Source organism: Acomys russatus, chromosome 13, assembly GCF_903995435.1.
Source record: "Acomys russatus chromosome 13, mAcoRus1.1, whole genome shotgun sequence".
Taxonomy (NCBI): Eukaryota; Metazoa; Chordata; class Mammalia; order Rodentia; family Muridae; genus Acomys; species Acomys russatus.
Genome location: NC_067149.1, coordinates 60,395,535 through 60,420,240, shown reverse-complemented (window position 1 = coordinate 60,420,240; position 24,706 = coordinate 60,395,535). Strand labels below are relative to the sequence as shown.

Genomic DNA, 24,706 nt, shown 5'->3' with positions numbered 1-24,706 from the left:
ACAGGAGAGTCTCTGGCTCCACGTTATAATATTACGGCACGTGGTACGGTCTCGTGTCAGTATTTATTTCCAGTCATTTAGTTTATGATGGAGAATAACTTTTGATTACTGATGCTCGTAGTATTACTCACTCTGTCTTGGACTGTTTGAGGACCTGTATTTTTATTACAAAGTCCAATAAAAATAAAGTGAAAAGCCCACAGGTCCCAAAACTGATTCCTGGCTTGGACTGTATGTCACTCCTTTCCAATCTGGAAGGTATTTCCTTTCCCCGTAAGTCTCTGCCGCTTGCTCATAAGCAAATTTATCTCCTAATGCCTCATTCTTTATTTTAGCCATTAATCTCCCATTGAGAATCTTACCAAATGCTTTTTGCAGATAAAAATATTTAATGTTTACTAGATTTCCCCATTCCACACAACATATATAGCTTAAAGGGGGTGAAATCAATCTTTTGTCCCTGAATTCAAGTTTTGTTAGTTTGCCTCCACATGTTTTCCTCAGAAGGAAGAAATCCTATTTCTTTTGCTGTGGGTTGAATTACTCTAAACAAAAGATGTCAAAGTTACAACCTTGGATTCCTGAGGGAGTGAACTTCTTTGGAAATGGGGTGATATCATTTGTTTTTTGTGGTTTTTTTGGGGGGGGGTTGTTGGTTTGTTTTTTGAGACAGGGTTTCTCTGTGTAGCCTTAGCCATCTTGAACTCGCTTTGTAGACCAGGCTGGCCTCGAACTCACAGTCATCAGCTTGCCTCTGCCTCCCGAGTGCTGGGATTAAAGGTGTGCGCCACCATGCCCAGCGGGTGATGGCATTTGTAATCAGTGGATGAAACCATCCTGAGTGAGGTGTACACTGACTGCCTGAAGCCGACAGAAGAGACTGAGGCACACAGAGAACATGCCTTGTGACTGCAGAGGCTTCCATTGGAGAGGGTACCCACCAGGCAAGGGAAGCCACCGTGACCTTTATTTTCTTCCTGGAGCTTGTACTTTACACTCAGCAAAGGGCAGGAGGCATTGATGGGGTAAACATGCAGAAATGCCTGTTTTTGGGGTGGAGAGTAGGTGGGGCAACCATACTGAAATGTCTGTTTGGGGGCCTGCATTTAAATTTCCTCCCAGATAGGAAGGCACTTCGTTTTCATCTTGTGAATGGTTTAACTTCTGGGCCTAGTTTATGTAAGTGTAAATAAAATTACACTTTAAAAGCCCTGACCCCACACAAGCCTTCAGCGCGTCTGTGCCTCTCTCCCTGTATTTACCCTGAGTCATGCAGCAGCTCCTTTGATTTAAAAAAAAAAAAAAAAAAAAAAGCAAAAAGTTCTCCGCATTCTCCCTCCCCTCACAAACTTCCATGACACACAACTGTGGCCTTGCAGTGCCTCAAAACTCTGGGCCACAGCTCCAGGCTGTTAGCAAGGCCATGCCACCTTGTAAAGCCACTCCATTGTAACTGAACTGTGACCACTGTCAAAGCTACAGTCATTTAGAGACCAGAAGTAAAGTAACTATTTTCTAGATTCCCATCGCCCCACAACCTGCACAACGGACTACCCATCCATCACGTGACCTACACAGAGCCTTCGAAGAAGGAACACCAACTCTTGCCGTGTGGGCGCGCACCATCCTGGGAGCCCCTGCGACACTGCTGTCCGTCTGTCCGCACCACTGATAACTGTTCTAATGCATCTCACCTCAGTGCCCTCCTTGAGCCCCAAACTGGAAGGCTCTCACAGATAATCTTCTAATCCAACACTTCTATAGTCTTATGCTTTCTCCAGTGGCGGATTTTCATTAATAGCTCCTCTTTTTTTAAGTTAAACACTTTTACTTAGGAAAAACAAGATCCTATTTTTAAAAGAGAGGAGGAGAAAACACCAGGCTTGCACACCACGGGGATCAGAATGCGCCATCTGGATCAATACTCCTTGAGCAAGGAAGACTTGCAACGTGTGACAGGGGACTCAGTGTGACTTGTGACAATCTTCTGGTGCCGCTTACCATTTGAATCATATTTCAGCTTTAGGTATTAATTTGCTATTAATCACACATGGTTTTGATGTTTCGGCTTCTTGTGGTCCAACTGAGTTTCCCACAGCTTCCCTCTTTCTTTTATCATTTAATGATCTCACTTATATTATTTTCCTAATCTCTGCTTCACCTCACTGTTCTTGCATTACTCTGATCTTATTAGGTGGAATTTCAAGTCATCTAATCCCTAGCTCCTGCCTCCCCACCCCCCCATTTTCACTCCCTCTACCTTACAAAATTCTGGCCAAGCTCAAAACTCATTCTACATTCCTTCAAGGTCCACTCTCTTGCAGTCCCATATTTTTTGCGAATGCTTTCTGCACAGATCCGCATCAGCAGTTCAAACCCGACGACATTCCGATTGCATCTTCAGTGCGTCGCCATTCCACACCTATTTATCACGCCTGGTATTATTCCTCAAGATAAGGTCTAGAATAACCTGGAGGAGAGCTTGTTAGCTGTTGCCCGTGTGCGGACAGCCTTACATTCCCAGAGATAAAGCAGTTTACATCCTCGAATTCTGCTGGGCTGAAAGCGCTTCGCAGTAAGCAAGCGTACATCGCTTCCTAGCACGCCATCGCTTATGGACTGCCTGATGAAAAGAGAAAGCAGCTCTTCCCAACCCCCATTCTCTTCAGCTCGGGCTGCGCACTCCCTCTTCACTAGTGACTCTCTAACCTGATTTCTGCTAATTCAATCAAAGGCCCGTGCAAGTGGCCCTCTCCAGGAGAACCCTGCCTCCTCATCGGCAAGCCTTGCACTGGCCCTGGTGAATCCTGGGGTTGCAGAACCTCGGGCGCAGGTGTGAACAATCTGCTTTTGAAAAATTCATTTTCACTTCGCTGTCAGGTGCCCAGCTGAGCCAAAGCTGCCTGATAATCTACAGCTATGCGATATTTCATTTGGCTACGCCTCTGAAGAGCTCGTGTGGCTGCTATCGCTTCTTGGGTACAGAAGTTTAAGAGACGAGTATGCAAGGACAGAGTCTGTATCAAAAAAGAGCTGGATTGTAACTAATGGTGATTCTTAACCAGATAGGTCTCTTTTATAACTCTCTCTTCTAACAAGTTCATATCCAAATGTTTTGGCCAGTCCTGTAGGCTCTGGGATGTGCACAGAGACTCATAACGGAACATCACGTCTCTCCTGGAGCCACAGTCAAGGCTTTCAGAAAGTGGTACTCTGAATAACGCCTGCAACAACCTAGCGGAAAGAGTCAACTGTGTCTCCTTTCTTCCTAATCAGGCAGTATAGAATGCGTGCTGAGATTTCAATGACTTGCAAGGTTACTGACTCAGAGTTTACGATGTATTCTCATACCTTAATTCAATTGTTTGATAATCACATTAATTTAAGTGTACAAGGTTAGTCAACTCATGCGGGGAAAGAACAAGAGCCCAGATCTTCCTCTGGCTGTGTGTGCTCCTTCACTGGGACTATTCTGAAAGAATGCTAACTGAAACTCACATAAAAGTAGGACATGGATTGTTTACCTGGTTCTGAGGTTATCACGGGATACTGCACACAGCACATATTAAACACAGGCTAACTTGGCTCACAGGTCTGGATGCGACGCAGAACGTAGCCTTGGTGAGGAGCTCTGCGCTGCTTCACCAGCAGAAAAGCACACAAGCACACAGGAGACAGACAAGAGTGAGGCAAACATACAGCAGGCTACCGCGTGCCTGTGGAGATGGCACTGATCTACATATAAGGCCAGATGTGAGAACTCCTGAAAAGCCTTCTTAGCACTAGTAGCTAGCAGGTTCACTTTCAGGCCAAAAGTTGGAGGTGGCCCTTACATCGTGGCTCTGACTCAACACACAAATGCCTCCGTTAGCTAAGGTTTCATTTAGTGATGAACAGCACCACACTAACGCTGTCTGGTTTCTCTACTCTTTCTCTAGAAGAACTGTTTTTTCAGTAATTTTAATGGCTATCAAAACTATAAAATTATGGTGAATGTAAATGAGAATTGTAACAATTTAAATTTTAAAGAATTGGAGAAAATGTTTCTGGAGGATTCCAGACATATCAGAATGCTGATGGACTCATTTACCAGTTATTAATAACTAGAAAGTGGCATCAAATGTGTTTGGGCATTGGGAAATTGGTAACTGAAAACACAGAGCCTGAGATAACTCAGACACCCAAGTTAGCAGCTGTTGTAAATATGTTCTAAGATATATAGGAAAACATGATTTCAATGAGTTTAAAGACAAGGACTCAGTAGAAGAGTGTAATATTGTAATTAATTGATAATCTCAAAATCAACAAACAAGCAAAAACAAACAAACAAAAATCCCAAACCTAAAAAAGTACACTGGTGCCAAGCATGGTGGAGCACGCCTTTAATCCCAGCACTCAGGAGGCAGAGGCAATCAAATTGCTGTGTGTTTGAGGCTAGCCTGTTCTACAAAACAAGTCCAAGACAGAGAAACCCTGTCTGGGGGAAAAATATGTACACTAGGATAAATTTTACTGGGTAGGTTTAAAACAAAATCAAGGATAAGAGACCTGAATAAATAATTATGTTAATCGCTTCATAATTCCTAATTTCCTATTTGGAGAACAGTGGTGATTGATAATGGCAAGGTGGTGGTGGTGGTGGTGGTGATGGTGGTGGTGGTGAAAATTAAAATTAAGCAGTTAGGCTTAAGAAGCCTATGAGACAATATCAAGCAATCTTACACTTACACACTTAGGGTTCTAGAAGGAATAACTGATAGCATGGGGCAGAAAATATATTTGACATAATGGTTCTGGAGACTGGAGATATTGCATATTGGTTAAGCACATACACTGCTCTTACAGAGGACCAAAGTTCAGTTACCAGAAAAGCACTAAACACTAGACACTAAGGATCTCAAACTAAATGACACTTTAAATAATATTCTAAATGCCAAGCAAACTTAGAAAGGAAACCAGAAAACACTTTAACTAAGAAGGAACAAAAAGAAAACAGGGTCAAAAGTTAGGTCTTTGAAAAGACTACTTAATAGAATTGGCAAAAACCCCTACAAGACTCAATCAGAAGAGAAGAAAAATGGTGAAAAGCATAAAAACGGTCATCAGGATGAAGAATGAGCTGTGTTACTACAGATCCTACAGACGCCAGACAAGGAAGAGTTCATAAACAACTTTACAACCATAATTTTATCCGCTCAGCACATATATGTGGCAATGAAGCAGCCGTAAGAAAAGTTAACGTCTCACAGTCATTAATATTGGGAGGGTGGTCTAAAGTGACAAAGCCAACAGGTGTTAAAAAAAAATCAGGTGAGAGCTTGTGTAGCTGGGGAAGCAAGTGAAAAGCATGGAAGTTGTTTGGAGCCAGCCCGGGGTCATTCAAGGTTAAAAGAGTCTACTGGCTATGGAAGAATACTGATGCCCCGTTCCAAAGCTAACATCCTTCTTTCAGCCTCTGCATAACTTCCTTCCTTCAGCCTCTGCATAACTTCCTCCTTTCAGCTTCTGCAGATGTTGTTTAGCAGGTTAGCTTGGGACTTCCCGAGAGATAGTTAGCTAAGATAAGATAGAAACTGTTCCCCTGACCTGATGGTATTATCTGGAGACATTCTCGGGCCCCTCCTACTGCTTAGTTCCTGCCTCCACCCCATATAAGCTTTTGCTTTTGAGTCAATAAACGGACCTTGATAGGAACGCTACTTGGTCTCGCCCCTTTCTTTCCCGTCTCATCATTTTAGGTATGGCTCCCCTTGCGACCCCGTAATTACTGGTCCTGCTGGACAGGACAGGAAGTGACTTTGAATGGGGAAGTCCCTACAGGTTCATAGAGCTGAGTGCTTGATCCTAGCTGATCTACTAGCTAGGAAGAAGTAGGAGGCGTGGCCTTGTCAGGGGAGGTGTGTGACTGGGGAGGTGGGGGGTGAGGTTTCACAAGCCAGGCCCAGTCGTGAGCTCTCCCTCTCTGCCACTAACTTACAGATAAAATGTACACTCTCACCAGGAGTCATGTCTAGTTAGAGGGTGTCCTCTTCAGTCTCAATGACCCTTGCTACTAGGAGTCTCAGCTAGAGTCACCCTTATATCCTCCCTTTGCAAGCCCTCTGTCCTCCCACCCTCACTCTCCCCAGGTCTGATAGCGATCCTCACTTCTTTCCCTGTTCCCTCTCTTTCCCGGTTCCCTCCCTTTAACCACTTCCGCTGTCTATTCTATTTCTACTTCTGAGTAGATTTAAGCATCCTCCCTTGGGCCTCCTTGTTATTTATCTTCTTCAGGTCTGTGAATTGTAGTATGTTTATCCTGTACTATATGGCTAAAATCCACTTATAAGTGAGTACATACCATGTGTGTCGTTCTCTCCTAGTGGAAGGAGAACACCAACCCACCTACAAAAACTTACCTGGCCTAAAAGATATACAGGGACAAAATAAAGCAGAGATTGAGGAAAGGTTTAACCAAGACCTAACCCAACCTGAGACACACCCCATGGGAGACAGCCAACCCCTGACACTAGGAACAATACCCTGCTATGCTTACAGACAGGAGCCTAGCATAGCTGTCCTCTAACAGCCAAACATAGGGGATGCAAGGAGTCTTGTGGAAGAGTGGGGGCAAGGACAAAAGAACTCAGAGAGGACAGGAGTTCCACAAGAAGACCAACAGAGGCAACTGACAAGGGTAGCGGGGGTTGCCTGTGGAGACTGAAGCTTTAACCAAGGACCATGCATGGACTGGACTTAGGCCCCCTACACAAATGTAGCCAATGGGCAGCTTTGTCCTCATATGGGTCCCCCAGTAAGGGGACTAGGGGCTGACTCTGACATGGACTCTGTTGCCTGCTTTTTGATCACTTCCCCATGGTGGGGCTGCCTCACCAAGTCACAGGGGAAAATGATGTGCTCAGTCCTGACATCACTTGACATGCTGGGGTGGTTGGGTAGGAGGGCTCCCCTTCTCTGAGGACTATGGGGGGATAGGGGAAACAGGGAGCAGGGAGCCAAGGAAGAGGGAAGGGGGGGGGGCTATGACTAAGATGTAAAGTGAAGAATTAATAAATTAAATTTAAGCTCTCAGGTACTGTTCCAGCTCCATGCCTGCCTGGCTGCCACCACACTCCCAACCCTGATGGTCATGGACTCATGCCCTGAAATGTAAGCAAGCCCCAATTCAATGCTTCCCTTAACAAATTACCTTGGTCGTGGTGACTCTTCACAGCACTAGGCCAGTAAGAGAATCACTAAGAGTCTACATGGATAACGGCAAAGCTCTACTTCTTGATTGCAGCAGTTCAGGTGCAGGTGAAAACACTGTCTAAACCTCTCACACTGTATACTTAACCGCCACACTTCAATGAATGTAAATTTCCCTCAAGGTTGATTTTTTTTTTTTAGTTTATCTGGGATTATTTTGTGTGTTATATAAAACTACCACAAAAATATTTAAAACGTGCAAATGGGCTAGATGCTTACAAACACAATACACCCCAAGACTGTGTCCTTCATGAGAGCTAGTACAACATCTGAAAAACACCTGTATTGCAAGCGCAAAGTCAGGAAATCTGGTTCAAACACTGATTCTAGGTGTGCATGAGCTTGCCTTGCAGCCTTCAGAAAACCAGTGAATTCCAAGTCTCTACATCAGCTCCAGGACTGGCATGAAGATAAAGGGTACTGAAACTAGTGCGCCAACAGCGGGGATACAGAACTCACTGGTAGGGCACCTGTCCAGCTAAAATTAATGTGTCAACAACGAGGATACAGAACTCACTGGTAGGGCACCTGTCCGGCATGTGCCCGGTTTGAACCCAGATTCAAATCCCAGAAGTAAGTACACACAAACAACTGAACACTTAGTGTGCCCCCATGCAAACCAGAAAGGCAGGTCTCAGAAAACTGAAAAGAGAACTACTGTGCAGCCCACTTCTCTCACTCCTGGGTACATACCCAAAGAAATCTAAGTCAAAACAAGTGGAGACACCAGCATGTTAACATTTACTCACAATGACCAAAGAATGGAGCCATTTTTTTTAGATGCCAAACAACAACAAAAACAAAACCAAGCACTTGAGTATATTCAGCCACTTGCGCTCTTTCTACACTTGTACTAGGAAAGTAAAAGAGGAATTATTAATGTGCGAGAAGTGAAGATGTCTAAAAGACAAGGAAGTTAATAAGATAGACAGTAATTCTCGCATACACCACACACACACACACACACACACACACACACACACACACACATTAAACAAGGCAGTGGGAAGCTAACTGTCAGGAGGGAGGGAGGAGACAGATGGTGGGGTAGGAAGGACAAGCGAGTAATGGAGAAGCCAATAAGAACAGAATCCAATGGTAACGTGTGTCTGAAATGTTTATCACAAAGCCCCTCATTTTCTACACTAACCAAAACAATAGGAACATAATAAGAATGAACGGAAAGTGACCCCATTGACGTAGGCCACAGCTATATGCTCAACAGACTAGTTAGGTGAAGAAATGACGCAGAAAAACACACAGAGGGCAAACTGGACAGAAAGCGAGTGGCAAGACCTGTTTTCCCGCCAGTTTTCTCTGAGGTGGAGTATAGATGGAGGTGGCCTAACGCCTTGTCCCTCTGTGAGGAACAGGTGCAGAGAGTGGGCAGGCTGACCTTCCTTTGTGAAGGTGACATCTCAGGGGCAGCTCAACTGTAACCCCAATAATCCTCATATTCATGCTGACACCAGAGCACCCTCAAGGGTTGACCACAGGTGGCGCTGGCATGTTTGGCCATCTACTAGGCCGGACAGAGCATTTAAAAGGCACACAAGAGTACGAGCATCTGAAGGGTGTAGGGTGCATAGTAGGGCACCTCAAAGCCCAGCTCCTGCTCCCAGGGCAGTGAGGGTCAGCTTATGGAGACTTAGTCAACAGAAAATAGGGCTCATGTGGGAGCGGATGAATCAAGTGGTAGAGACGGAAGTGGTGCTGAGCCACACATGCTGAGGACAATCATTTTGACAGACAGCCTTCCAGGCAGGGGCCTCAGCATGTAAAAGATGCAAAGGAGCCGGATGCACCACTTTCAGGAAGTTTAAGTCACATTACATGAAGGGAAAGTGAGATGCCAGAAGACACAGACAGAGAACCAGGGAAGTACCACTCCATTTGGAAGAGGAAAGCAACCGACTACAAGATTTTAAAGAAGCAAGGCTATAATCCAAGCACCATGGAAAAGACCGCGGAACTGCACATAGGTGAGAAGGCTAGAAGGGACCAGAAGTAGTGACAGAAAACTGGGCTGAAGTAACCCTCTCAGGAGGGTCTGCCCGGGACAGCAGCATCTCTGCAGAGTGGAGAGAAGCTTCCAGAAACAAGGGAGACTGAAGAATGCCTGGGGTAGTGGAAGTGAGAAAGAGTACAGCGAAATTCCAACACAGGTAGACCCATCCACCGTGCACGCAAAGCAGAGAGTCAACCTGTCTCAAAGTTTAGAAAACTCCACACCAATTCTTATTTAAGTTAGAAGGAACAAAGGCAGAGGCCACCTCAGAACGCACACAGACAAATCTGAGGAAAAAAAAAAAAATCAACATTAAACTCACAGAGAAATCCTGTCCAGCGCACCTTGATGAATGATCAGAGCATACAAAGGTAATTTGCTAACAAGAGCGCCATCTACTGCTACATAAGGATAATGCAGCAAAGAAATTCCACAAACAAAAAGCTGGAAGCCCAAAGTCTCTGACCACATCACATTGTGTAAATATATTCACAAACCATCTCAGCTCTCCTCGAAAGAAAGTTGGGGGGAATAAATGAATGAAAAAAGAAAGAAAGAAGAAAGAGAGAAAGAAAGAAAGAAAGAAAGAAAGAAAGAAAGAAAGAAAGAAAGAAAGAAAGAAAGAGTCTGTCTCCCACCCATAGGGATTAGTACTTTTTTAAATATGTTTTTATTAAATTATTCATAGTATATCTCAATTGTTATCCCATCCCTTGTATCCTCCCATTCCTCCCTCCCTCCCATTTTTCCCTTACTCCCCTCCCCTATGACTGTGACTGAGGGAGCCTCCTGCCCCTGTATATGCTCATAGGATATCAAGTCTCTTCTTGGTAGCCTGTTATCCTTTCTCTGAGTGCCACCAGGCCTCCCCATCCAGGGGACGTGGTCAAATATGGGGCACCAGAGTTCGTGTGAAAGTCAGTCCCCACTCTCCACTCAACTCTGGAGAATGTCCTGTCCATTGGTTAGATCTGGGTAGGGGTTCGAAGTTTACTGAACGTATTGTCCTTGGCTGGTGCCATAGTTTGCGCCGGACACCTAGGCCCAGCTCCGCCTATCGTAATGTTCTTCTTGTAGGTTCCTAGGACCCCCTGGATCCTTCTATTTCCCCATTCTCCCATGCTCCTCTCACCTAGAGACCCAATAGGATGTCCTCCCCTCTGACCCACATTCCTAGTGAGTGAATATTTCATGGGACATGCCCCTTGGCCTAGTGTCCAGATATAAGTGAGTATATACCATTTGACTCTTTCTGCTTCTGGATTAACTCACTCATTATGATCATTTCTAGTTTAATCCATTTGTCCACAAATTTTGGGAATTCCTTGTTTTTAATAGCTGAGTAGTATTCCATAGTGTATATGTACCACAGTTTCTTTATCCACTCTTCTACTGAGGGACACTTAGGCTGTTTCCATGTTCTGGCTATTATGAATAAGGCTGCTATGAACATGGTTGAGCAAATTTTCTTGTTGTGTGCTGGAGCATCTTCTGGGTATATTCCAAGGAGTGGAATAGCTGGGTCTTGAGGAAGCCCTATTCCCAGTTTTCTGAGATAGTACCAGATAGATTTCCAAAGTGACTGTACTAGTTTGCATTCCCACCAGCAATGAAGAAGTGTTCCTCTCTCCACATCCTCGCCAGCATGTGGTGTCACTTGAATTTTTGATCTTAGCCATTCTGATGGGTGTAAGATGGAATCTCAGAGTTGTTTTGATTTGCATTTCTCTGATGACTACTTTCAATAACGTCCAAATGCTTTCATTTACTCCTCCCTCCTAAAACCATCAATCCGGTAGGAAGCATGTCTGAATGCCCAAAGCTTACCTGCCATCATTGCTACCAGACTGGCTTTGTAGATGTTGGTGAAAGAGCCGAGTTCTCCCGTAGCTAAGATGGTTTTGAGATGAGCCTCCCCACAGGCCTTGCGAAACTGACTGATCTCATCGTAGAGGGCTGTGGAAGAAAAGTATTGAGACAGTTACAAAGCAGGCAAGTGGTAACAGGACGTGGCAACTCTTTAGAGCCAGGAAAACCCATTTCAGATTTAGGAAACAGAACAATTGTCACTTACTAAACATTATCCCAATTTACTATTTCCTAGTGCATTCTGCTATGGATCACATCCTACACAAGGAAAGCCTGGTTTGCCATCATAAAACTGTTTCTAAGCCCTGGCCCCGGGGTAGCGAATCATAAAGTTTCTTAAATACCATTATAAGGACATGCAAATTATAAATATTTTCTACCTTTTCCATGTGACTGTGGCCTGAGGGAGGACATAAGACCAAATTTATCCCCTTACGTATAGCTGCTATACCACTTTTCAAGGTAGAGAAAAAATAATTCCTGATGTTTCTATTAATCCTTCTACTCAGAGGTAATAGGTCCTCTTGTGACACTGCAGAGCAGATCCTTCCTGGGAGATAGCCAACAATGATGCAGGAAGAACATGTGGCCCCTGCTGAAGAGAGGACATGAGCAAACACCCACACGGAAGTGGTGTGTCCAGGAGGGAACACTGGATGCACGTGGTGAAAGCCCTTGGTACAGGTGTGCACCCTAGATCACGCCGGGCCTTCCAGAGCTCCAAACAGTACCTGCCAAAAGCCTGGTAACTACATCAGACAGGGACAGACAGACAAAACAGACAAAGATATGTGCATATATACATATGGCAAAATAAACTTGAGGAAGGCAGTTCAAGGAAACAGAAACCACAGAGTAAACAAAAGCCAGTGAGCAAATAAAATGCAAGCAGAAACAAAAATACACAAATATATAAACCAAAGAATAGAAATATTAGTAAAGAAACAAAAATGTTAATAAACAAAATCAATTTTTTTTCAGAAAAAAACTACTTAAGAATCTTCTGTCCATGATGGCAGGATTTTAGCTTTTACTCCCTACCATACTGTCCACCTAATTTCCTACACTCAGGAAATGGAAACGCCTACCATGAGGACCAAGGTGGCTTGTGGGTATGATTAGGGGAAGCTGTTTAACATACGGACAGACTGAAGCAAATAACACAGGGGACCTGGTAGAAATGAAGGTTTGTAACCACCAGATTGTTCCCACAGGAGGTCTAGGTGACACCACTGTATACCGCCTTCCCCTGTCCACTTAACCTGATGTGGGGAAAAGCCATCTGACCTGGGTACCCACCGTGACAACTTGCACAGGACTGTCTCAAATCCTAACCCACACCATGCAGTCACAATTTACATCCTTTCAACTCAGGAGGGTGATTCTAGGGTGGAGGTGCCTTTCCTGATAGTGAATCTAAAGAGAGCACTGCTCTCGAAGAGCAATCAATGCAATGACTTAGAATAAAGATGGAAGAATGCCACCCAAAGTTAACCTGTGACTTAGAGTTCTACACTAAACTAGTGCAGGTGACAACAGGCTCCGCAGCCGGACAGGTGTGCTGAAGACTGAAGACGCAGTCGCTCCACTTCCTGTAGGACCTCAGGCAATATTCTGCCCAGTCTCAGTCCTGTCCTTACTGTGTCCTGCATGCCCTTTGGGTTATTATGAAGATTAAAAGGTGTATATGTGTGTGTGCGCACGTGCATGTGTGTTTGCACGCATGCACATGTGTGTGTGTGTGTGTGTGTGTGTGTGTGTGTGTGTGTGTGTGTGTGTAGTAATAGTAGTATTAGTTTGTACTTTGCCTGGCATGCTGTGAATCTCCGAAAAGCTTAAACATTGCTATAAAGTTTAGTACTTTAGCATTTTGGTGAAATGATATTCCATCTTATGATATCTGATTTAAAAAAAAAAAAAAAAAAAAAAAAAACAAGTCCTATTTCATAGCCTGACTCACTCCCTGTAATGATCAGAAGCTCTGCTATATGGATAAAATCTTTAAAAAAAATATTTAACTACAGCTTTTGTTGAACTTTGATCTGAATAACAAATTCTTAAACCATTATGACCATGCTGAAGAAAAAGCTACATTTTTTTTAATGACTAGGATTTATTTACATGTAGAAATAAATCAGGAAAACTAGCTGTATTTTATGACCACCATCCGGAGGGTGTGTTCTTTAACTCATAACCCAAACAGAAGGGATATGCAGGAGCCACCTACGCACTGGTGCCCTTTCATTCTCAATGTGCCAATTTCTCACATCCTTTTACCAGCTTCATGACATTCACAGCTAGAGCTTGGTTTTATTCTACTTTTTGTGTATGTGGTCTATGTGTAGGATTGTGGAGACCTTGACTCAAGGGAACAGGAAAGAGAGCTATGAACAGGGTCCCACCAATCGGCTGGCCTTGCTGCCCAGTGAATCCCAGAGATCTGCATGCTTCTGTCTGTTCAGAGCTGGGATACAAATGGGGACCACTGTGAATTCCTGATTTATTATGTGAGTTTTAGAACTCAGACTCATTGTCGTGCTCGAACCCTGTACTGCCCGAGCCCTACCTCTTTCCTGCTTCAACGTGAATTCCTCAAAGAACATAAAATATAACCTCTTTGGAAATAAAGCAAGGTAGCAGTCTTGGGGGACATTTACTATATATCATTTTATTTGCTTATTAGGCTTTTATCTATTGGGTGTCCATGCATAGGTGCGTGAGAGGCCGGAAGTCAACCTGCAGGAGTTGGTTCTCCCATCATGTGGGGCCCAGGAATTGAACTTGGTTATCAAGCTAAGCAGCATACCTTTATCCACTGAGATATAGCTAGCTCTGTCCCATATTTTTTGTCTTTTTTTCCCCCTCTGAACAGAAAAGGCACTAGAGCTAGCAGAGCCACTGCTGTTTGAGTTGTGTAAGTGTGTTAGAATTACCCTATTTCTCTAGCCTATTTACTTAGACGGGCTAACTTTGCTCACATATCTCTGGGGAGATTCAATAAAGTAATCCATGTGTCTGCAGGAGACTGGAGCGATTTGTAGGCATTTATTCTTCAATGATAGCTTTCCACATTTTTCATATATACTTCCATAAATGCAAAAATAACTTTACAGACTAACACAAAGTAAGAATTGTCCTAAGATTTATGAAACCATCATGAGAATTTACAAATGTTACATACAAGAAAAAAAACAACCACTTCACCACAGCCCAAGCCAAAGAAACCCTGAAAAAGTACAACTCGTACACAGGTAGTTTTATGTGCTATTCCTTGACTTTAGTGACAGACACTGGGAAACCATGACGTATGTAAAGGAAAGAATTTGATGGCTGAAATAAAACCCAGCCACACTCAAATTAAGTCTCCTACCACACTCAGCAGATACTTTTCTTTGGGTACAGTAAGTACCACAAGCAGAAAGTGACGGATAGATGCCCCTCCACGCCAGAAAAGGACAGGAGGAGGGTATGCGTCTGTTGTAATTGCTATTTGACTATTTGAGTGGAAGATGTTCCCAATAACAGATAAAGGAAAGCGATGCTCCTTCCAATATGATTCTCCATGAGGTGTGATTAATTAAAGAATAAAAAGACTTAAGTTTTCATAGCATCTTCCCTTCAAAATGCTAAGCCTTTCCTCTGCGTCCTTGGAATGACCCCTGTACGTTCCCCACTTCAGCCATGAAAGGTGAAATGTGGAGAGACCCTCACATCTTATCTAGTGGGACAGAGATGAGAGAACTTGGCGTCTTCAGATTCTGAGTAAGAGTGTACTTCCTCAGGCAGGAGACAGGGCTCAGTGGTGAAGAGCACTGGACAATCTTGCAGAGGACCCAGGTTCGAGTTCCAGCACCCACATGATAGATCACAGTCATCTATAAGCCTGGTTCCAGAGGATCTGATGCTCTCTTCTGACCTCCGTGAGCACCAGGCATCCATGTGACACACAGACATACATACAAGCAAAATACTCATATTCATGAAAATAAAAGATTGTACTTCCTCCAATACTTCTAGTAGAGAGCACAGAATACACACACACACCCAAACACACACACACACACCCGACATCACCCCAGTGCATACTACAAATGAAATGCATTTTCCAGAAATCCATAGAACTTCACAAGGTAATAGAGTAATCAAAACCTAGACTCTAAATACAGGCCGGCTCTCATCTACTTTAAATTATTCACTAGAGTTGGGCACTGAAATCCTGGCTCTCATTCCAGGGTATGAAAGGTTTAAAGGTCATTCAGGAACATGAAATACTTATCCTTCCATATAGAACATTTTTGACAGATAAGCAGACAGCTCAGCTGATAAAGTGTTTGCTACAAAAACATGAAGAATCAAGAAGCCATAAAAAACAAGCCAGGCATGGAGGCATGTGCCAACAACCATCTCTGCACTGGCATAGAGGGTCCCTGGGATTGCTGCCCACCTCACCTAGAGAAATCAGCAGGCTCATGCCAGAAAGAGACCCTGTCTCAATAAATAGAATGGGTGGCATTTGAAGAGTTATGTCCTCTGGCCTCCACATGCACACACACAAATACATGCATACCTGCCCTCACCCCACCCCCCAGAACACACGTACACAATTTATGAATTCCTCTGGTGGCCCTCTGCAGTGCCCACAGGTTTATATCAGGACTTTCCAGGCCCCATGTCTACTAATTAGTTATGGCACTTGACAGAGTTACTGAACTTCCCCTAAGCTCCATTTTTCTTCATTTCACAGCCATTTTTCAAGTTCTGAGAATAGAGGTAAAAGTAATTATTCGGATGATTATGAAGGTAATCAACTAATTATGCTTCTCTGGTGCCCACCTTTAATAACAGGCACATGGGAAATGAAGATGAAGCTCTGGTTTACTCTAAAAGCTTAAGCTGTTAGAACTGAGAGCACTGGCCTCACCGCAGACTCGGAACAACTCAGAAACTGGGTTGTGGCACATCTCTGCAGATGGCAGAGGGACGAGGCATTCCCAACTACCCCGGGCCTTGAGAGCAGAGACAGGCAGAGAACTAGTATTTCACAGCAGACTTGGGACACCTTTGAACAGAGATGCCACGAAAAAGAGATGGGCACTCTAACAGGTGAGTGCTAAGAACTGTGGGCTAGGATTTGTTGAATGCAGTCAGAAGGACTGGGCAGGGAGATGGTCAAAGAGTCTCAAAAATGCTCCATACAATGGAAATGATCATGTGAACATTGACCAAGCACATGGCCGTACTGACATTCATGGGAACAAGATTTCTTAGTAACATGAAAGAAAAACATAAAAATGGGAGGGGGGGATGTGAGGATAACACCTGAGGTGCTGGATCATAATACAGATTATCTGTGAATTCAATGACTCTAAGGTACATGGATGGATGGATGGATGGATGGATGGATGGATGGATGGATAGATAGATGATAGATAATAGATGATAAAGATAGATAGATGATAGATAGATAGAAGATAGACAATAGATGATATAGATATAGAGATGATAGACAGACAGACAGACAGACAGACAGATGCATATACACACACATAGGAATAGGCAGGTAGACAAACAGATACAACTGCAGGTGTGTGCTCATGAATGTTGTGTCTATGTGTACATTCAGTGCTCACAGCAACAACAGCACCTTAACAGTGGCAAATGTGTCTGGCACCCAGATCTTAGTTTCTTCAAGAAAGGAAACTGAGGTTCTTGGAAAATAGCTGTTTCCAGGGTAAAGGCCTTAAAGAAAGTCAAAGACAACCCTGAATCATCTTCTATAACAAAGAAAGGAGGCTGTAAAGAATGACGGGCACATTGAGAGGGCACGGGAGGCAGTCTGAAGTCTCAGTCTCTCCCTGAGAGGGCACGGGAGGCAGTCTGAAGTCTCAGTCTCTCCCTGAGAGGGCACGGGAGGCAGTCTGAAGTCTCAGTCTCTTCCTGAGAGGGCACGGGAGGCAGTCTGAAGTCTCAGTCTCTTCCTGAGAGGGCACGGGAGGCAGTCTGAAGTCTCAGTCTCTCCCTGAGAGGGCACGGGAGGCAGTTTGAAGTCTCAGTCTCTTCCTGAGAGGGCACGGGAGGCAGTCTGAAGTCTCAGTCTCTCCCTGAGAGGGCACGGGAGGCAGTCTGAAGTCTCAGTCTCTCCCTGAGAGGGCACGGGAGGCAGTCTGAAGTCTCAGTCTCTCCCTGAGAGGGCACGGGAGGCAGTCTGAAGTCTCTCCCACTGAGCAAATGTCAGACAGTATGAGTGTCAAAGATCACAATGATATTATGACATGAAAGTGGAAGGGAGACTGTGGGAGGAGGGGGGGAGGGGCAGGGGAGAACACTGCAGAGGAGGACCGCATGCGGGTTTCTCTAGACAGTTCTACATGTGTCCTGAAAGCAGAAGAGACACTAGAGGGAGGGAGTGGCCAATGGGGGGTGGGGGGAGGAGAGGATTGTGTGTGAATATGAGTGAAGCCCAAGCCTGTGTATCGTGAAAAACGCCATAGTTGAAGCTTGCTATTATGTATGTCGATTAAGATATTTTCAAAACTGCAAAGGGATCAAAAGGGAGTTAAAAACTTACAGTAGAAGATTACTGCCAAGTTAATCCAAAAGAAATCTGTGAGTTCTTACAAAAAGGGAGGGGGAAAGAGGGGGAGGCAGAGAGGGAGGGAGGCAGAGAGGGAGGGAAGCAGGCGGGACAGGAAGTGTAGATGGAATGATCCCACCAGAGAACTGGCTTCTGCCATAACCACTGGAATATAGCTGAAGAAGCATCACTGGGTGGAGAAATGCTGGATAAAAGTTGCGTTATGAGAGGGATATTAACATAGTCTGAAACAATCTTTATTCATTATCAACATAACTACTTATTAAAAAGAAGATACTGATTTTTATGATGTAGAAACTTGGCAGAAATCATCCTAGCCCAGCAAAACTTATCCTCAAGAACTGGGCAGGTTCATATCTCGTGACTGTCAAAGAATGAAGAAAAACTCTAGCATTTATTCCCAAATACATAACTTGAACCTAATAGTAGGAAAAAAAAAAAAGTAAGTCTGACCTTGGAGTCTTATGTGTATGTTTGAAATAAGGTCTCACGTAGCCCAGGCTGGCCTCCAACTTGTTATATAGCTGAAGATGACCTTGAATTCTCAAGCCTCTGGCCCCTGCCTCCCATGTGCTGGGCGCAGGATGCATCAACATGTTTTACGAGATGCTGGCGATCAAATCTAGGGCTTCGTACATCCTGGACAACCACTCTACCGACTGAGTTGTGTCTGCGGCCCCTACAACACAGCTTGTACATTATTAATAACAGAGCTGCACTCTTCAAACACAAGAAAAAACTGGGGACTGTTCCACACTGAAGAAGGAAAAAGAGATAGGCATGACTGATGTAGACCTGACAGTGTCACTGGGCACCTCAGAAACCTGAACGGAACCTGTGCATCTAATGTGGGACACAACGGAATGCTCTGGTGTGCTGTCATCTTGCCTTCATTTCTTGAGAATGCACAGAAAAGTAGTTAAGAGTAATGCGTCAACAGGTATATAAACTAGCTTCAAATACTTTATGAAATTATGTTTATGTATTATATATATATACACATACATATGCAAAAACAACCAAAAAATCCAAAAAGATAAATAACAGAATTGTACAGCAGAAGAATCTGAGTGGCGAGTAAACTTCAGTTCTGCACACTATTTTTGCAATTTTCTATAGGTTTAATAAAATTACTCAAAACTGAAACTTAAAACAACATATTTGAAAATTTTTAAAGCTTGTTTAGAATCTAAGTATTTTTCTCATGGGGGGCTTTTGTGACCGTCAACTAGTCTATGGTGCTGAACGTTTTAAAAACACGATTTTTTATGGGACATATTTTATAACCTGCTTACCTTTATGCTACAACTTTCTGTGTGTATGTGTGTGTGTGTACATATATGTGTGTGTACATATGTATATATGATATAATTTTTAATGGCCATACAATCTTCCATTATACAGATGTAAAATTTTACTCAATCATTTTCCTGTCATTAAAAGCCTAAGGTTCCAGGTTTTTGGCCGTGATAAACAACGGTCTTTGCCTACCTCATCACTCTATCCCCTAGAGTCCTTATTATTTTTTTCTGCTCACATACTTCCAAGTAATAGATGTTCATTGTTTAAAATTCAAACATTACAAAACTGAGAATTCCTCATTTAAAGAGAAAAGAAGAAAGAACAATTCTTGCCACGTACCAGAAAAATAATAATTTGGAAGGCTATTATAAAAGATGACTGACAAATGAAAATAGAACTCAAATACCATGACTGCAAATTAGTCAGAATAATGCAAAATTTAACAAAACACATACACCAGAGAAGCGGCTGGTAGAGTGATGTCACGTAAGAAACGCATAATAAATGTTTTGACTTATAATGAGGCTGTCAGGACTTTGAAGGGGGTGTACCAGAAGACCAGGATATATCACACTGTGGGTACTTAATCAATATTGTCACACACCTCACGGGAGTCGTCACCAGCCTGTCCCTGGGGTCCCTCCCACTACCGCAATGCTGATGAGAAGTGAAGTCAGAACCCACCCTCTGCCCCATCACTCCTGGCTGAGGAGCAGGGGAGGCTGCGTGGCACTGCAGCTATGACAGCAGTCACGAGCTCGGTCTCACCAGCAAGGCCTGTGTGCGTCAACAGCTTGGGTCCAGGGGTAGACAGGAGGCGGAAAGTCAGACTGCGTTGTGATTTTGTTTGGGTTTGGTTTCTTTCTTACATCTATTTTTTTTTTTTAACTGATAAATAAAAATACAAAAACTGTACGAGTTAATGGGGTACCATGAGATATTTCAATGCATGCATGTTTTGTTTGATATTTATGTCAGTGCAGACATATCTATCTCCTCAGACACTTGTCATTTCTTTACGGCGAAAACACTGAATATTTTTTTCTTTTAGCTTTTTGAGATGTAGTGCAAAACTGCTGTCTACAGGCTCTTCACCATACAACGGCTCACCACAGCTTCCTGCTCTTAACTCCCTAACCAGTGATGAACCCTCCCTGCAGCTTGATGACAGAGTCTATTTCTGCAAACTGCACCCCGCCCCCCACACACACCCCATCTTGCCACCAGCAACTAGAACATTCTCTTTTCTATAGTCAGTTTCACAGCATCTGGGAGTCCATAGCATTTTCTGGAAAAGCATCCTAGGTCTAACTGTAGAAGGGCCACACTAGTGCATCCTGCACACATAAAACTGCGATTTGGGTAAGACTCCACGACTTTACACACCCGATTCCTGCCTGAAAGTCATAAGCCAGTTTTTCTTGTTTCTTGCTGTTCAAAAGCAGTTTAGAAAATAATTGCTAGCAAACATATCTAAGCAATTATTTTTGAGTGCTAGAGAGATGTTCAACACTGCACAAGAATGTCCTGAAAATAATGCTTAGGATAATTATATGTACTGTAAACCACTTAATATAAAATTGTACGGCAACCTTTCATACCAAAAAAAGTCACAAAATGTTCAAGAACATGGTTTCATCGCCAGAGCAATTAATTAAACTTGTAAGGGTAAAACGAAAATGAGCTTAATAAATCACCCAGCAGTAAAATAACCTACAAGAAATAAAACACACATATTTTTGCCAATACTATTGAAATGTTGAAGAATCATAGTATAAAAAACAAAGCCAATAAAAGCACTGGTTCTTCTATCTCCAGACTCTCTGTTATAAAAAACCAAAGACAGAGGAACTACAAACTATGGATTATGTGATTACACTCCCAAAAGTATCTATAGATTTAGAAATAGCTTCTCTGATGAGCTACTATTAATAACAGCTCTATAAAAAGAAACAAGAATAAATTCTTTTCGGGGATCCCCCATTCTTCTTCTGTTAAAAAAAAAAAAAAAAGTAAGTAAATACCAAAAGGCAAATTATTGACCAGATTTCAGGGATTTAGTGTCCAGTTCACAGGAGAAAATGAAAGACAGACTGGCTTTGCTCTTGAAATTTCACAGTGTTAAGTGTGCATGCTACAAACTAGGCTCAGAGGGCAACAAGAGTGAGCAACTGAAAGACGGGGAGAGGACGAGGTTGTGGACACGGGGAATGGACAACAGCGCGACTGCTTCACTGAATATGGCTGCAGCAGAAAATCTGTGTCTGAACTGCCTACGACTGCAGGTGCCCATGGAGACTTGCTCCCCACGGCCAGCAAAGGCAGCTCTGCTCCTAAGGCTCACAGAACTAGGCTCTGAGCAAGATCCAAATTCTGAACTTCTTCAGGTCCCTGGTAAACATATGAGAGATCTCTTTGTGGCAGAAATGAGAGCAGCCCTACATATATCGGCTATGGAAGGCAAGCAGTTACCAAAGCCTGCTCATAGAGTGTGTGGACATGAGCCCCTCGTAGCAAAAGCTTTTAAGCTAACTAAGAAACGCAAGTTAGGTGCCAACGTCAACACCACATTAAAACCAGGCCAGGAACGTGTGGATCGAGAACTAGGGAAATACTTGTCAAGTAATTCTGAGAGTCCACACAACCCTGGTCTCTGTCTCAGAAGTGACAAATACACACATGTCTGCATGAGCAGAAGCCAGTGACTATCAAGACAGGGCAGTGTGAAAGTGCTAAACATGGCTGCTGGGAAAAGGCTTAACAGAAAAGGACCAGGCTACAAGGGCTGAGGTAAGATTCAATAAAAAGCGCTATGTAACTAGAGACCACAGCAGTGAGCACCGCTCAGGGTACTCAGCAGCTCCTGTGCATCGCCACACTCAAGATAGCTCAACCACCAACAAAAACATCCTGAAAAGTCAAGAAAGTACCGAATCTAAATACGACTTCTTCATCAAATTGTTAATAGAGGGAAGGGTACCTGCTTTGACGCGTTTCTTTCTCACGTGACTAGATGGCCTGACTTCAGGAGACTCTGATTCTGAGTCTCTGGTTCTCTGGGGATGATGAAGAGCATCATAGCTGAGCAGGAGTGAGGACAGAGGCTAGAGCACACAGGTCGACCGAGCAGATGAGGGAGCTAGTGCTCAGAGCTCTGACAGCCCACATGGCTCTCTACGGGGATCTGAACAGCATGAGGAGAAGTCACTCCGGGACAGAACACCTGAGGGAGGACAGTGGACATGCAGGAACGTGGCACCAAGAAAAGAGGATGCTGAAAAGTGACAGGGAACCTCAGGAATGTGAAGTCACAGTCACAGCAAAACGGTGTTTCAGAAGGAAAGGACAGTTTACCCTGTCAAAGGCTGAACAGGGCTGAATATCAAACTGCAGAGCCTGGACACTGGGAAATGAGAGGCCACTGCCATCGCGCTTACAGACTACAAAAGAGAGACAGCGGTTGCTTAAGGAGTCCAGTGGTGCAGAGCAAAAAAGAAAGGGAGCTGCAGCTATCAACAAAGGGGAGTTTTGCTTTTAAGTAGAAAACCCTTATGGGAATAAACGAGAAGGAAGGGGCTGGCAACGCACAGCGACGATGATGGCCATGGCACAGAGTAAACACCTCAACTTGCGGGAGGGGAGCCATGCAACAGAGGCTTCTGCTGGCACAGACGCCACAAGGACAACGCGAGAGCCAGATACCTGGCAAAGCTGAGACATGACAGGGTCTTTCAAAGGGAACTGAGGATGGAGCTATGGAGATGGCTCAGTGGTTAAGAGTACTGGATACTCTTGTGAAGGACCTGAGTCCTATTCCCCGTAGCCCCCACATCTGTAACTCTAGTTCCAGGTGATCTAACACCTTCTTCTGGCCTCCTTGGGTACCAGGAATACATGTAATATATATATATATATATATATATATATATATATATACATACATGCAGGCAAAACACTAATATATATATATATATATATATATTTAAAGGAACAAGAAGAATGGGAATATGACCCCTACAGACTTATATATTTGAATACTTAGGGAGTGGCACTATTTGAAAGGATTAGGAGGTGTGGCTTTATTGGAGGAGGCGAGGCCTTGCTAGAATAAGTGTGCCCCTAGGGGTAGGCTCTGGGGTTTCAAAAGCCCAATGCAGGACCAGTGTCTCTCTCTTCTAGCTGCCTGTGGTTCCAGATGTAGAGGATGCCTGCATGCCACCACTCTCCCCGCCACGATGACAATGGACTAAACCTCCGAAACTGTAAGCAAGCCTAACTAAATGCTTTCATTTACAAGAGCTGCCACAGTCACAGTGTCTCTTCACAGCAACAGAAGCCCTGCCTATGACAGGGAACTCATGTCCAGACTCCCCGCAGAGCTCAGGGAGCACACAACATGGGACCACGTGCTTCTGGGCTATGGGACATGGTCAGGAGGCATTCTAAACAGCTGGGTCTGTTTCTGTTTTTCTATCTCTGCTTTACAAAGTATAACAAGTGATCTTTATTGTCCACCTGCTGGGATCCAGAATCCTCTAGAAACAAGTCTGGGCACACATGTGAGGGAACTTCTAGACTGGGTTACTGAGAAGAATAGGCCCTGAATATAGGAGGCAGTGGTCCTCCCCTGGACCCCAGACTGAACTAAAAGCAAACTGAATATTGCATTCATCTCTCTCTGAATCTTAACTTTAGATTTTGAAACGATGTCTTTGCCTTGATGGACTGTATCTCAGACTGTGAGCCAAGGCAAGCCCTTCCTTTCCTAAGTGGCTTGTATTGGGTATTGTGTTGCAGTGATGAGAAAAGCAACTATTATACAAAGTAGCTCACAAACCTCAGAGCAGGGAGGAGGGCAGGGCCCAAGACAGAAAATGTAGCAGCCTGGTGGGCTTTCCCACTGGCACATTCCACAAAACGAGTAAGAGACTCTTAGTTCTGTAAACACCTAATATAAAAACAGGACAGTGAATAACACAATTTATCATCAAGCTGAGAATCAAAATTAAGACAAAATACTGCAGAGAGGAAAAGGTTTAAGTCACTGCTGGCTTCTATTTAGAAATAAATTTCTAGCATTAAATGTTTCTTTTCGATTTGGTTTGGGTCAAGAGGTTATTAACACCATAAAAAAAAGTTAATGGAAAAGTATGGCCTAGGACAAAAATGTGTTATTATATTTTGTGGAAATGCCTACTTTAGAGAAATTATTATCTCAAAAGCAGCCATTCCTAAGTCTGTTAAGGGATAGCCAATTGCATCAAGACCCTTCTCCTATTGGATTTTATTTTTCAATTAGTAGAACTTGAGAGCAAGAGCACAGGGTATATTATAAAATACACATCTGTCCCCATCTGCTTATAAAAGACATAAAGGACATATACTTTCAGATTTGTTTAAAATAGTATGCATATTTACATTATCTACAACACTGAAACCTGTGACCAAAAGCAGATAAAACAGAATACACAGGAACAAGAATATATATAATGTATGACTTTTAAGAAGGATTAAGAATGCCCAAAGCACACACAGGCAACAATATGAAAGTGGGGGGGGGGTGCACAATTAAAAAAAAAGATATTTGCAACTGTCAAGAATGGCCGTATAGCGCTCTCCTCTAGCCCAGCAAGATGGCCAAGGTAAAGAAGGCCAAGTGGAAGAAGGTGGCCTAAAGACACAAG

The 24,706-nt window shown here is 43.6% G+C and overlaps 1 protein-coding gene across 1 annotated transcript in view; it reads right to left on the bottom strand.

Moving 5' to 3' along the window:
- Positions 1 to 24,706, bottom strand: part of Dera (deoxyribose-phosphate aldolase) — an 83,818-nt gene that overhangs the window by 29,392 nt on the left and 29,720 nt on the right. Inside the window, exon 6 of the mRNA XM_051155517.1 lies at positions 11,084 to 11,212. Within this exon, the coding sequence (XP_051011474.1) occupies positions 11,084 to 11,212 (129 nt within the window). The remainder of the gene's footprint in view (positions 1 to 11,083; positions 11,213 to 24,706) is intronic.